Source organism: Triturus cristatus, chromosome 8 (genome assembly GCF_964204655.1).
Source record: "Triturus cristatus chromosome 8, aTriCri1.1, whole genome shotgun sequence".
Lineage (NCBI taxonomy): Eukaryota > Metazoa > Chordata > Amphibia > Caudata > Salamandridae > Triturus > Triturus cristatus.
This window is the reverse complement of record NC_140591.1, coordinates 1,287,060,792-1,287,074,616: the sequence shown is the minus strand read 5'-3', so window position 1 is coordinate 1,287,074,616 and position 13,825 is coordinate 1,287,060,792. Positions and strand designations below refer to the sequence as shown.

Sequence of the window (13,825 nt, the reverse complement as noted above, 5' to 3'; positions counted from 1 at the left end):
ACTTCAGGTTTTATTTGTATTCTTCAAGTTTGCAAAAATGCTCGCTTTTTCAGATGAAAGAGCTGTGTACCAAGGTTTGAAGTGGTTTGTGGGAAAGCTGATGGTGTAACCATGTATTACATGGGATAAAGTACCCCCTGGCGTACATGATAAGGATATTGCAAGTCACCTCGGACTTCCATTACTTATAAAGAACTCAGCCGTTGGCCTCGTTCCTCAATATTGTTTTGGAACCCCTCTGTGACTTGCAATATTCATACAATCTACGGCAGAGGGTACTTTATCCCTTATATTAATCCTGGCTGCATTTTTATATCTATTTCAGAATTGTTCTTCAATTGTTAGCCATTTTTTCTCAATTTAAACCTGCACTCTGAATATATTTCACTTTATCAGATATACATTTTGTATACTTTATCTTTCTTCTAAACCACTTTATATAACAACGCCGTAGGGCATAAAAGGATACACGTGTACAGTAAACCTGAACAATAGCAGTTCTGAGTGCATGCCATACAAAGGTTACAGGGACATTATAGTTAGGCTCAGATTTCACTCGTACAAAGCCATAGAAATTCAGAAATTCATCAGTTATAGTTACTGGAGCTAACTATAACTGACGCCCCCTGCAGTACACTGCTTAGGACCTCACATATTACATCATTTATGACATGGTCAATGGCATCACTGATGACATCTGAAATGACATTAGTGATGACATCACCGATGACATCATCCAGTGATTTTGAGTTTTTTTTAAAGGTTTATGTGTGTTAAACACATATACTAAGGTACTATTAAAGAAGTTAAATTACTATAATTTATCTATTACTAATGATGATAAATATTTCTAACATATATTATGTCAGTGCCTCTGTGTATATATGTGTGTAAGTAGATGCCTGAGTGTATGGGTTCATGAGTGGGTGTGTAAGTGGCTGTATAGGTGGATAAGTGGGTGTGTGAGTAGTTGCATTGGTGAATATATGGGGGTCTAAGTCGGTGTATGGGTAAATGAGTTGCTGTGTGAGTGCCTATATTATTGAGTGAGTGCCTGTGGTAGTCGCTGTGTGGGTGAGTGAGTGGAAGTGTGAGTGGTTGAATGGGTGAATGGGTAAGTGACTGGGTGTGTAAGTGGCTGTATGGGTGAGTGAGTGGCTGTTTGATTGGGTATTTAGTTAACTGAGTGAGTGTTTGAACGGCTCTATGGGGAGCAGGTGTCTGTGTGAGTGGCCTTATGGGTGAGTCAGTGCCTGTGTGTGTGAGTGCTTGTATGGATGTGTGACTGGGTGTGTAAGTTGTTGTCTGAGTGTGTCAGTCGTTGTGTGAGTGCTTTTATGGCTTAGTGAGTGGCTCTGTTGAGAGGCTATATGGATGAATGAGTGGGTAAGTGAGTGGCTATATGAATGAATTAGTGAGTGTGTGAGTAGCTGTATGGATGAGTGAGTAGCTGTGTAAGTGACTTTATGGGTGAATACGTGGCTGTGTGAGTAGCTGTATGGGTGACTGTGTGGGATAATAAGTGGTTGTGTCAGAAGCTAGTTGTATTGGTGAGTGAGAGGTTTGAATTCCTCTATGAATGAGTGACTAGGTGTGTGAGTGGCTCTATGGATCAGTGAGTAGATTTGTGAGTACTTGTATGGGTCTGTGAATGGTTATGAATCTGTGAATGGTTAAGTGAGTGTGTGATTGGTCATATGAGAGGCAGTATGAGGGTATGAGTGCGTGTTTGTGTGGCTCTGTGGATGATGTCATCAGCAATGTCCTTTGAGATGTCATCATTGATATCATGGGTGATGTCACTCACCACGTCATGAGTGATGTAATATGTGAGGTCATAAGCAGTGCATTGTGAGGGTGCAAGTTATTGTTAGCTCAAGTAAGTATAACTGCTGAATTTCTATGGTTTGTATGAGTGAACTCTGATCCTAACTATTACATCCCTGTAACCTTGTTTTTTGTAATTTGTAACTTTTGAGAGTGGGTGTGTAAGTGGCTGTATAGGTCATAGAGTGGGCTTGTGAGTGGCTGCATGGGTCTGTTAGTGAGTCTGTGAATAGGTGTACGAGTGGGTCTGTGAGTGGGTGTGTGACTGTCTGTATGGGTTTGTTAATAGGTATGTGAGTGTCTGAGCGGGTCTGAGTGTGGGTGTCTGAATGTCTGTGTGGGTCTGTGAGTGTCTGTGTGGGTCCGTGAGTGCTACTGTAAGTGTCTGAGTGAGTCTGTGTGTAGATGAATGAGTGTCTTAGTAGGTCTGCGAGTGAGTGCATGACTCTCCTGAGTGGGTGAGTGAGTGCTTGCATGAGTCTCTGAGTGAGTCTGTGAGTAGATATGGAATTGTCTGTGTGGGAGAGTGTGAGAGGGTCTGTGAGGGGCAGTGAGAGTTTGATTGTGTCTGTGAGTGGGTGTCTGAGTGGGTCTGTGAGTGGGTCTGACAGTGTCTCAGTGGGACTCTCAGTGGGTCCATGAGTGTCTGTGTGGGTCTGTGACTCATTGTGTGAGTCTCTGAGTTGGCCTGTGAGTAGAACATGAGCCTCTGTCAGGGTCTGCAAGTTGGGGCATCAGTGCCTGAGTGGGTCTGTGTGTGTGTGTATTAGTATTTGAGTGGGTCTGTGAGTGGGTGCATGAATGTCTGAGTAAGTCTGTGAGTGCTACTGTAAGTGTCTGAGTGAGTGTCTTAGTAGGTCTGCAAGTGAGTGCATGATACTCCTGAGTGGGTGAGTGAGTGCTTGCATGAGTCTCTGAGTGAGTATATGAGTAGATATGGAATTGTCTGTGTGGGTCTGTGAGTAGGTGTGTCAGTATCTGAGTGGGTCTGCAAGTGGGAGCATCTGAGTGAGTCTGTGTGGCTGAAAGAGTATTTGAGTAGATATTTGAGTGAGTGTGTGAGTCACTGAATGGGGGAGTGAGTGCATACATGCATCTCTGAGTAGGTTTGTGATGGATGTGTAAGTGTGTGTGGGTCTGTGAGTGGGTGTGTGAGGGTCAGAGTGAGTTTGTGAGTGGGTCTATGAAGGGTGCATGAGTGTCTGAGTGGGACTGTGGGTGAGGAGTCAGTGTCTGAGTAGGTCTGTGGGTAGGTGCTTGAGTGTCTAAGCGGGTCTGTGAGTGGGTGCATGAGTCGATGAGTGAGTCTCTAATGGGTGCTGGTGTGTCTGTTTATGTCTTAGAGTAGGTGCACAAGTGTCCGAGTGGGTCTGTGAGTGGGTGCATGAATGTGAGTGGGTCTATGTGTATAGGTGTCTATGAGTCTGTAAATGGGAGCATGAGTCTCTTCATGGGTCTGTGAGTGGGTGTGTGAGTGTCTCAGTAACTCTGTGAGTGGGTGCATGAGTGCCTGAGTGGGTCTCTAATGGGTGCATAAGTGTCTGAGTGGGCCTGTGAGTGGAATCATTAGTCTCTGAGTAGTTCGTGAGTGGGTGATTGAGTGTCTTAGGGCCATATTATCAAGGAACAGCGATAACATATTGCTGCTTTAGCGACAGGAAACTTCCACTAAAGCGGCGATAATGGAGGCCCATGTTCGGGTGTCAACATGGGCTTCTATTGGAATTCTCACTGGCATATTATCAAGCCCATTATCTCCGCTTTAGTGGCAGTTTTATGCCGCTAAAGTGGCGATAATATTAACATCATGTTTGATAATATGCCCCCTTGTGAGTCTGTGAATAAGTGTGCAAGTGTCTGAGTGGGTCTGGAATGGCTTGTGAGTATCTGAGTGGGTCTGTGAGTGGGTGCATAAGTCTCTGAGTACATGTGTGAGTGGGTGTGTCAGCATTTCAGTGTGTCTGTGAGTGTGTGCATAAGTATCTGAGTAGGTTGATGAGTGCGTGCATGAGTCTCTGAGTGGGTTTGTGACTGGATGTGCGAGTCATACTGGGTTTATGAGTGAGTGCATGGATCTTTGAGTGGATGAGTGAGTGGGTGTAAACGTTTGAGTAGGTCTCTGAGTGAGGGCATTAGTGTCTGAGTAAGTATCTAAATATATACATTTTTACAATTTTTGGCAATTCATCGCACCACTACATGGGGGACTGCACCGAGCGCCTCAATGAATTTGCAAACATCACATGCAGAAATAAAACATTTTTTTGACATCTTGTGCACTTAAGGAGTCCCACAAAATCCCTATATTCCACTCATGGGGTCCTGTTGGTGCGTGCATTCGCGATTCATTGTGAAATAGTTGCATAGTATTTGCTCTTCTAGATACACAAGTTTGTTTTCCCTTTAATATCTCAAAAACTACTGAACCAATTTATACCAAATAACAAAATAGTCTCTTTCTAGACCAAGAACTACCTTTCTGACAAATTTGGTGTAATTCTGTCCAGCGGTTTAGGCTGTAGTCTTGTTCAAAATCCCTATGGATAGGAAACACACTTTTTTTTAACACCCCTTTTTCTCGGCCCCCTGCTTGAAGTATCATCCCAAAACATTCCATGCACAATAAGACCCATCTTCAAATATTTTTGGCAAACTTTTTTGAAGATTTGTGAACCGATGCCAAAAATTATAGGCATGTCAGAAAATGATTTTCCTATGGAAACTAGATCCTAACTATAACTGCCCACTGACAACCTAGAGAGAGAGAGATAAATAGGTATAGATATAGATATTTATAGATATATAGTTACAGATATTAAAGTACTGAGTGTGAGTCTAAGAATGCAATATGGAGAGAATCCAAAATAACTCAGTGATAAAGTGTTCCTCTACTTGTTGAGAACGTAAACTGGAGAAGAAGCCAGTTATTTATAGGCAAGAAACCCAAGTTGCCCAGTCATCTCAAAGTAATCAATACTGATTTCCATTGCAAAATTAGAGTCGGCTGATTCCTCACAATGTTAGTGCAGTTAAAAAAATATCTTCTTAGACACTTTATAGAGGTCACATTCGCTCCTGCGGCGGGATGTATCTCAAAGTGACATCCACACTATTTTCATATCTCTGACAGGGACATGGAGGACATATGTGATCTCAGCAGTACACACCTCTATTAAAATTCATCTTAGACCTTCATTATAACAAATCAGTAAGACAAGGTGACTGTTTTGCAGAAATGAACACAATTCACCTTGAAAAATATGTAGCCATCCAGCGAAGACACTTCACCACACACTTCAAGAAGGATGTTATGGCAAAACATATGTACTTGTCTTTTACTTGAGAGTTGATTGGTATTTGTTTTACAGTGCCACATATCACTTGGAAAAATTAAAGGAAATGTTGTATGAAAACACTCATTCATTGAAAAGTATTTGTCATAAAAAACCATGATTATATCTGTCCTAATCAGTTTGGTGGCAAATGTGGAACTTAATTTTCTTTTTGTTGTGTGTCTTATTAAGGGACATTTCAATGAACTTTATTTAAGCATATTTACACATTAGACCAATTAGTTCAGTGTTTGAGATCTAAATGAGAATTATCAATTAAAGTATTTGCAATTAACTATGCAGTAGCATTTTGAGTGAATTTGTATGGCCATGCACATTTCTGCATAGGCACAATATAGGGCAAAAAGGAAGATTGGGGCACTAGACAGATGGTTTCTTCTTTATGTAGGCTAACTGAGAAACAGTAGAGCTAAAGATACTAAGCTCAGCTAACAGAGAGCCTTGGTTAATGCTAACAAAGTGACCAAAGTCCTTCGAAAAAGTTATTGTATGTACTGTTTTGTTATGACTGAGTCCAAGTTTCTGAACCTTCTGTGGGAGTACATCTTTAACTGAGTCTTAGAATGGCTCCCTCCTGCATCCCCATCTTTAAGGAAGGCAACCAAAGTAATCCACCAAACTCTCACGTGATAGCCTTATTGGGCATCAAACACTAAAGCATGCGCTTAAGTGTGTCATTACAAGCACTATAAGACTGTGTGCCTGACAATACAGTTACCCCATTTACCAAACCGGTTTCAGGCCTGCTATGGGCCAATTGGCAATATTTTAGACTCTAGCTATCCTGTCACACTATTTGATGGAGGTTAACCATGGCCTGCTCGGGAGAAAATTAAGTGCCTGTTGTTTTTTTGTCACATTCTTAGTGTAATTGAGTCCATATTAGAGTGAAAATTTGCCAGGGCATTTATGTTTCAGGTGTGTACACACAGATGCCTGAAACAAGTCTGTCTACTGGCTCATTTCCTTTTTTCCAAGTACACAGCCAACCTTGGTTCAGCTCTGGAATCTGTGACAGCATTCCCTCCAAAATAGGACAAAAAGGCAATACAGATTTTATTGTACTCCAATTGCAATTTTCAATAGAACCCATAATCTCTTGTATTGTCTCAAAGCCTGGGAAGACTTGTATCTTTATAATAGTCAGCAAAGATTAGTTATTTGTATGTAAATAAGACCATCTAAATTACATTTGGAAAGACAGTAGGAAAACAGCAAATTGGCAAATGAGCAGTTGTCGTTTGTTATATTCCTCAAATTACAATAATTTGGGGGGAGTGTCTTACTTATTTAGGCCTCCCTTGCTTACACCTTCCCAATGTGCAGCACATGGGGACATCAGTAAGTTTCGGAAGAGATATGCTGTGTGTAAAAAGTTCTTCTGTAGACTCATTTTTATAGGTTCTGGAGGCAAAAGTACTTCTCCAGATTACCTATGGATTTGAGACTTTCCCTGATAGGGTTATTCTATGCTTGGGCCAAGTTAAGTGCATCAAATTCAGAAAGATTTTCAGTCTTCCAAAATGCATAAATCAGGCCCAAGTCCAATTAAAGTTTGTATTGATAAGGAAAGGCCTGGCCTGCATGGCCTCATTTGTACAGTTATACTACAGCCTTTTTCTAGAGTAACTCCGGCTCACTGAAAAGCCACTAATGGTCCTTCCTTTCAATGATTGAGGGTAGTTCTCTATTTCGAGGCTCTAATCTAGGTATGGGGTTGGGTCCTAGAGATTTAGGAAGGTTGGTCCCTAATAATCTTAAAGTTTCACCAATAATAATCCCATTCTGCATTTAACTATAGTTTTTTTTTTGAGAGAGAACAAACAAGGACATTCAGTTGTGCTGAAGTACAATATTTTATATTGAATGTTTTTATACAGAATTCACTACTAATTATCGAACCCCAAAACATTGTAGTACAAAAATATGGAGGACAGAATATCGAGCGACAACATTTTGAAAGGTTAGTCATATAGGCATGTGTAGATTTACTATTCCTAACTCCATATCTATGTACCTTGAAGATACATGTACCTTTTAGGGACATATGTGTGGCGTTAGGTATCTAATCTATATATGCTTAGCTATCAATATTTTTACCTCAATACTGTGTTCCATTGATGTTCTGAGGTCAATATTTAGCATGCCAGTAGAAACCCAGTGTGTGTAGTAATGAGAGTGTTCTAAAATGAAGTTGAGGGATTATAATAAAAACAGAGTTCCATAAATATTATGGAGTAAGCATATGTCAGGGACGTCAGTGAACAAAATTGTTCCTGGTGGAATTAATTTGTAACAGGAGAATGGGAACACTCTGATACAACAAGGGCAACACACCAGTTAGATCAAGTCTTTAAAAGTGCCTCATGCAGTGCGTCAATTTTTGATTAAAGATGATGGAAGATAAAAGGGGTGATAATCAAGGCACTAAATCTACCCTGAACAAGTGTCAAGGAAGAACCAGGCATAAGGTCTTCCTAATTTGATAATGCAATGAATAATCTAGCTGCAGAGAAAAGGAGCAAAAATCAGGAACAGAGATATGTTGACTGAGGCAGACAGGCAGACGAAATCCTTTATTGCTTTAGTCCCAAAACTGAGACAAAAATATTTACCAGACAATAACTGTACCATCCATAAATAATATACTCAAACTCATAACATAAAATTATTTCAGGGTCAATGGAAGTAATTGTGGCAGTATGTTGCACGTTATTTATAGTGATCACTTTTTATACATATACGTCATTACTACATAATGAGGTCTTTACACATTATCCAATAACTTAAGCCAATTATTACTGATGGAAAGAAATCATAAAATCGACAATGACATTGTAATATTTATTTGTTTGTAAAATGTATACCCAATTATTTCATTTTCTAGATTATATAAAAATGCACAAGCTTTATCCACAGTATGAATACTTCTATTAATGAACAGCGACTTAAAAAACGTTGTACACACGATGTGCAAAGTAGGGCAAACAAAAACCACATGATCAAAATCTTGTATTCCCTGCTTACAGAGATTACATATTTGCCCATGTCTGCTAATTCCTTCCCATGCTTCTGTAAGGCACCTTAACAGAAACATTTGGAGTCTACCAATGAGTGACACTCGTCGGACTCTATGTCCTAAATTCCATTTCAAATATGGTTGCATTCTGTTCATCCTGCAGGAGGTAAGAATAATCATATCATATCTACTATTTGAATGACAGGACGTCACGTGTAAATCCATGCTAAGGGCTGAACTGGAATGTTTAAGGAGACCTTAGGCTCCAACATAGACATAGATGCCAACAGTTTCAGTTTTCAGTTAAACTAAATTAAGGCCATATAAACATTCCTACTAAAAACACTGTCTTGCTTATGCTCGATAAAGACCCCCCTCCAAAGTAATCTTCTTTAGGAACTCAGATCTGATTGAATCAATCTGAGGCCTCATCTTAAGAATGCCTCTAGAACCGGAACAAAGGTACTTACTAGCCCTAGCTCTAGTTTGAAGGCAAAAGTGGAGGCTGAGGTGTTCAAGCTACTTAGTCTCCGTAGAATTTTGCCCTCAACCAAGTTCATAAAAGACCAATTATTAATTGGCATGACATGCGTCGCATATAGCATGGAGGATGAGATTTTTAGGCAATAAAGCTGGATTAAGAAAGGAAAATGTCTACGACCATGGGCCTTAAGAAAGGATCTCAGTCGATTTGTGTGGGACATTGCTTTAGAGTGCAAGTGTGAAATATGATTACTATCAGATGAATTGGATCTTAAGATTTTCCATAAATATAAGTATGACCTAACCACCACTAAAATCTTCGACCCCAGATGTCAAATATACTTTCAAACCACCATATATAACCCAGGCAGAATGTGACATCCATGCAAAAAGGGTTGGCATGATCTTGCATTGGGCATGTCAGACAACACTGTGATGGGGGCCATCTTAGAAACTCGCCAATTAATGACTATCAATACATGAATCTATTGGCGAATGGCACCATTCAGGCGTAAGACGAACTCCTTGTTTGCTTCCTTTTTTCTTTCCACACTCCTGCACTATGCCTGTTGCCCTTGCAATCCACATGTCCATTGGAACAGTCTCTAAATAGCCACATCTCCGGAAACGGCTCCACTGAGAGAGCATAAGATGCCATACCTAGTGCTTAGCACGAGGACCATGGATGTGCTATCTCTCAAATGAATATGGGGCTCCACAAACACATCGCTGATTCTGAAGTGTCTCCTTTGAAGAGTTAAAAGTCAGAGAGGATGAGGTCACCTATGTGAATGAACGAAGTTTCACCCCAGATCCACATAATCATTGAGCAGAGGGGAGTAATCGTACAACATTGAAAAATATGTTAGGAATAAAATTCAATGATTTCTCTAGCAAAGAGGCAAAATAGATGAAAGAGCATTTACTGGCAAAGACTCAATGAAAAATATATGTATTTCAACTTATAGCTAAACTTGATGAAGGTCATATATATCTCTGTTAACAGCTAAAGACTGCATTTGGGATGGAATGTCAACACGATGAATGAATTAATACTAAATGGTCATGTCAACATTTTTAAAACAATCGTTTTTTCTCTTGAATGATGTTGATGTTTGAAGTTAATGCAACTCAGACTGCTTTAGGTTGACAGAAAAAGGGCAGATTTGTGGTTTTGCTTCTGAAATACAGGCATTGAAGTTGAAGGCACTATAATCCCTACAAAAAGTAAGAATGATGTAGACATATAGTAAAGCAAAAGATAGAGCAAAACACCAAAACCAAAAAGAAAGCGTGGAGGTGGATCTCCCTAGTAGAAAAAATAAAGTGATATATTATATGCATTGCACCAGCATAATTTATTTTTAAAATGAGGCACACGAGATAAGCTTTACAAATACATTTCTTTTTTACTGAATATTAGCATATTTGATATATTTTTGTATAAAAGACTGTGAATGGAATCAAAAGGTGTAGATTCTGAGTTTCTATTCATGCCATTTTCTAATTCTCACTTATCAAAACATGTTTGCATGTAGGTACTGAATTGAATCTGGGTCAGAGGGCCCCAAGGCAAAGGGGACACTGGATCACAATTGTAAAACTGGGCTGTATTGCTCCTGGTGTCCTGGGGAAATGTACTGTGCACCCCCCTACTGTGAGCCAAGTACCACTACCTTTGATGATTCTGAGGGTAGCAAGCTCGAGCAGTCCAAAGCTTACTGAGGAGAGGTGCTGTGGACTATAAACGTAGATCGCAGCAACACAACAAAGAATTGTAATCATTTGCTGCCCAAGCCAGTACTTTATTACGCACAGTACACATTTTTATATACAAATTAACATATATATCTATATATAGATATATATGCAGAATGGCGGTGAAAATACCAATAGTAATACCCTCTACTGCGTCTCACAACCAACATGGTGGGGTACACCAAGGAAAGGTTCCACGGATCTGTTAACTGACCAGTTTTACACTGGACCTCTTGCACTTGGGACATCTCTGATGGTCTGCACACCAGGAAGCTAAGAACCCTGAAAACACAATGCCCACAATGAGTTTAACAAGGCAGGAGGGTGCAATAATCAGAATTCAGGCATAATGACTTTGTCACTCTTTATAGACACCAGAAGACTTAAGACAACAACTCTAGAATTAATGTGTGCTCCTGTGGAGGCCTGCAGCTCTCCTGGTAGTCCAGGAGGCATTACAGATTGGGTGTTGCGCCACTCCTGTTGCTGGGGCACCACTTGCTAAGGCATGCAATTTTGATAGCCCCCCACAGGTGTTGATTGAGTAAGTTTCAGCTGCAGCTAGGGTTTTTGATCCAGCTACTGCAGGCCAGCGGATTTTCACTGTTGCTTCTTTGATGTCCCCAAGCACCCATTAGTGCATTCAGTTTTTTGGGAACTGGGTGTCCGTGCTCCACCAATAGAAAATGCAGGTGCTCTGTGATTGGGTCTTGCAGGAACCGAAGTCTGAGTGGCCAGCTCTGTTTCCCTGTGCACAGAAATGCAATTCTGTACAGTTATTCGTCAGCCAGTATGGTTCAAATACAGATAGGATGATATTAAATATATTGGCACTTACAGTGTCTAAAACTATTGTCATCAATGTAATATATCTTACTCATAAACTTGGCAGCACTAAAGCAGAATGTTCACTTCTAAACTTAACTAGATCGGAAAGACTCTAAAGGTTATGATTTCTCAGTGAATCCATTAAGTCACACCTCAAATAGGCCACTTCACATATGTTGTTCACAACAAAAACTTTGTTTTGTTGTCATTACTATGGGGTGGCTCAAAGGCTAACATAAAGTGCAATGTTCCACCAACAGAGGCAAGGATAAGATCCCTGTTTTACAAATTACTACTTTGTGTTGATAATTCATGTTTTTTTAATGGGCCACTAGAGGTTTGGAGGATTACTCTTTAAAAAGTAATTGAAACAGGATAGAGACTCAAATAGTATGATCTATACTGTGTCTTGATCAAGGTCCTTGTATGAATTCTCATATTGTTAGCAGTTATGTTAATCTCCTTAGTTTTGGCTTTGTATTTTATTTTCTAAAATGAATAGAGAATGGTGTAACTATCAGTAACACTTTTTGTTTTGGTTGCCACCTTCACCCCAGTCCCTTGCCGCTATATCACCTCGTGTTTGTATCTGGTTTCTGTTTTTGTGCATATATATTTTCATTTTTCAAGAGACGGTTAAGGGACTAAAGCGGAGACTTAATAAATCTCCAAACTACAAAGGCTTTTTTGTGTATATTCTTTGCTGGCTAGATTACCTTAAATTTGTTTTTATCAATTAACTGATGTTTAAAATAAAATAAATATATTGCAGAAAAAGCACACCAGGAACATATTGGTCCTGTGAAGCCGATTGTTTTAAATGGTGAAACTTTGTATACAAATAATTTAAAAGAAGAATACCCAGGTTAATGGTATGTTTGTGTCCCAGATAGCAGATTCAATGTGTACAATGTTTCATGTGAAGTTATCACCCAATACTGAGACATTGACAGATGGGCCAGTTTTAGCCCTGGTGGTGCCCAGTGAGACAATCTTTGTTGTCTCCCACCAAAAGCTCCTTCTCCTTGAATTTACTCACTACCAGGCTCCATCAGTGCCCCTGATTTCTCCATAGCTACGTTCAAACATGCATTTAATTTTTTTTACAGCGCTACTCATACCATTGTGGGTTGTGAGAGCACTTTACATCATCCACACATAATCTACAGAGCCAATACATCATTTGTGTGTAAATAAATCAATAGGAAATGTTGGTTAAAACAATGAGGATTACAAGGTGTAGGAGTCACATGTTACCGGTACGAGTAGGTAGTATATTTTAAGAGTGTTTGTTCTGGAGAAGCAAAAACTAAGGATTTAAACGTACCACAGTGGTTGGCTTTACTAATAAGAATGTATTTCTACCCAAATTAACCCTTTTTAGCTGCATTAGTATAATAAAAGACTGTTGAAAAAAAAATGAACACTCTACCCTCCAGCTCTTTGATGATAGCTCATAGCTCACTGTGTTATATGAGGGTTGTGATATATGAACTGCAAGTAACAAAATAATTTCTGTGGCAAAAGCAGTAACCTACTGAGCAATCCACGTAAAAAATGTTTGGGGATTGCAATGCTACACATTCTTTGCAGCAGTCATATTAACCATCTGGGCAACTTTATCAAGAGTGGAAACTGCCACTACTCAAAACTCCGATCTCTCTCCAGCAGGAAAATTGATCACCAGAGTTATGTTAACATTTTTATTGTTGCCTGAAAACCTCTGAACACAAGGAACTCTGCAGCAGGTGCTTTTTAAACCTGTGTTCTTTCTAAATGTGGAGCCCTGGAATTCTGTGCCAGCTGTGGCTGCAGTGGATGCACTACCCTAGAGTTGACTCTGTTCAGAGAGCCATATGCATGTTATGTTATGCATGTTACGGAGGTTAGACACTTGCATAGGTACCACTAACATATTGTCAATTATTGTTAGAGCTATTTTCTAAATAAGACACTTTTTGATAAAACATCACATAAATGGTTGTCTCTCTGGTAATTTCTTACAAATGTGACAATTGTTCTTTTATCTTCCCTGCAGATGTCCATTATTACAAAGAGGGTGACATCAATGGAAAAACATTCAGTGTCAGTAGTACTGTCGATTATCGAGGTGATCGTCGAGATGACGGCGCAGTTGTGAGTTGTCGAGTAGACCACGAATCTTTAAACTCCACACCTCAGATAGCAATGGAAGTCCTTGAAATTCACTGTAAGTGATAAAAAACTAACATTTTGCATTTGTTTTAACACTTTTCTATTTTAAGATGTAGCTCACTTTTTCAGTTATTACCAATATAGCTGATGTTGTGGCTATTTAATTTGAGTAAAGGTCTAGAAGGCACAGGTTGTCTCAAATGCAATTTGAAAAGTGTTTTCATATTACTTACCATTATAATGTGCATACAAAACGAGGTATCTCTGCATGGTCTTGAATAATGCATGAACAGTTTGCATCTAGATCTTTCTTTTGCATTCATAGATCTCCAAAGGATGTGCAAGCTCTCTGAACTCCACTGTACACTACAGGGGTTCACCTCATAGCGTAGACATTGCAAGA

The 13,825-nt window shown here is 39.6% G+C and overlaps 1 protein-coding gene across 3 annotated transcripts in view; it reads left to right on the top strand.

The window, feature by feature from the left end:
- Positions 1–13,825, top strand: part of CADM2 (cell adhesion molecule 2) — a 1,670,972-nt gene that overhangs the window by 1,243,162 nt on the left and 413,985 nt on the right. For all 3 annotated transcript variants that reach the window (XM_085623020.1, XM_085623021.1, XM_085623019.1), the window contains one exon: positions 13,307–13,477. In XM_085623020.1, the coding sequence (XP_085479146.1) occupies positions 13,307–13,477 (171 nt within the window). The remainder of the gene's footprint in view (positions 1–13,306; positions 13,478–13,825) is intronic.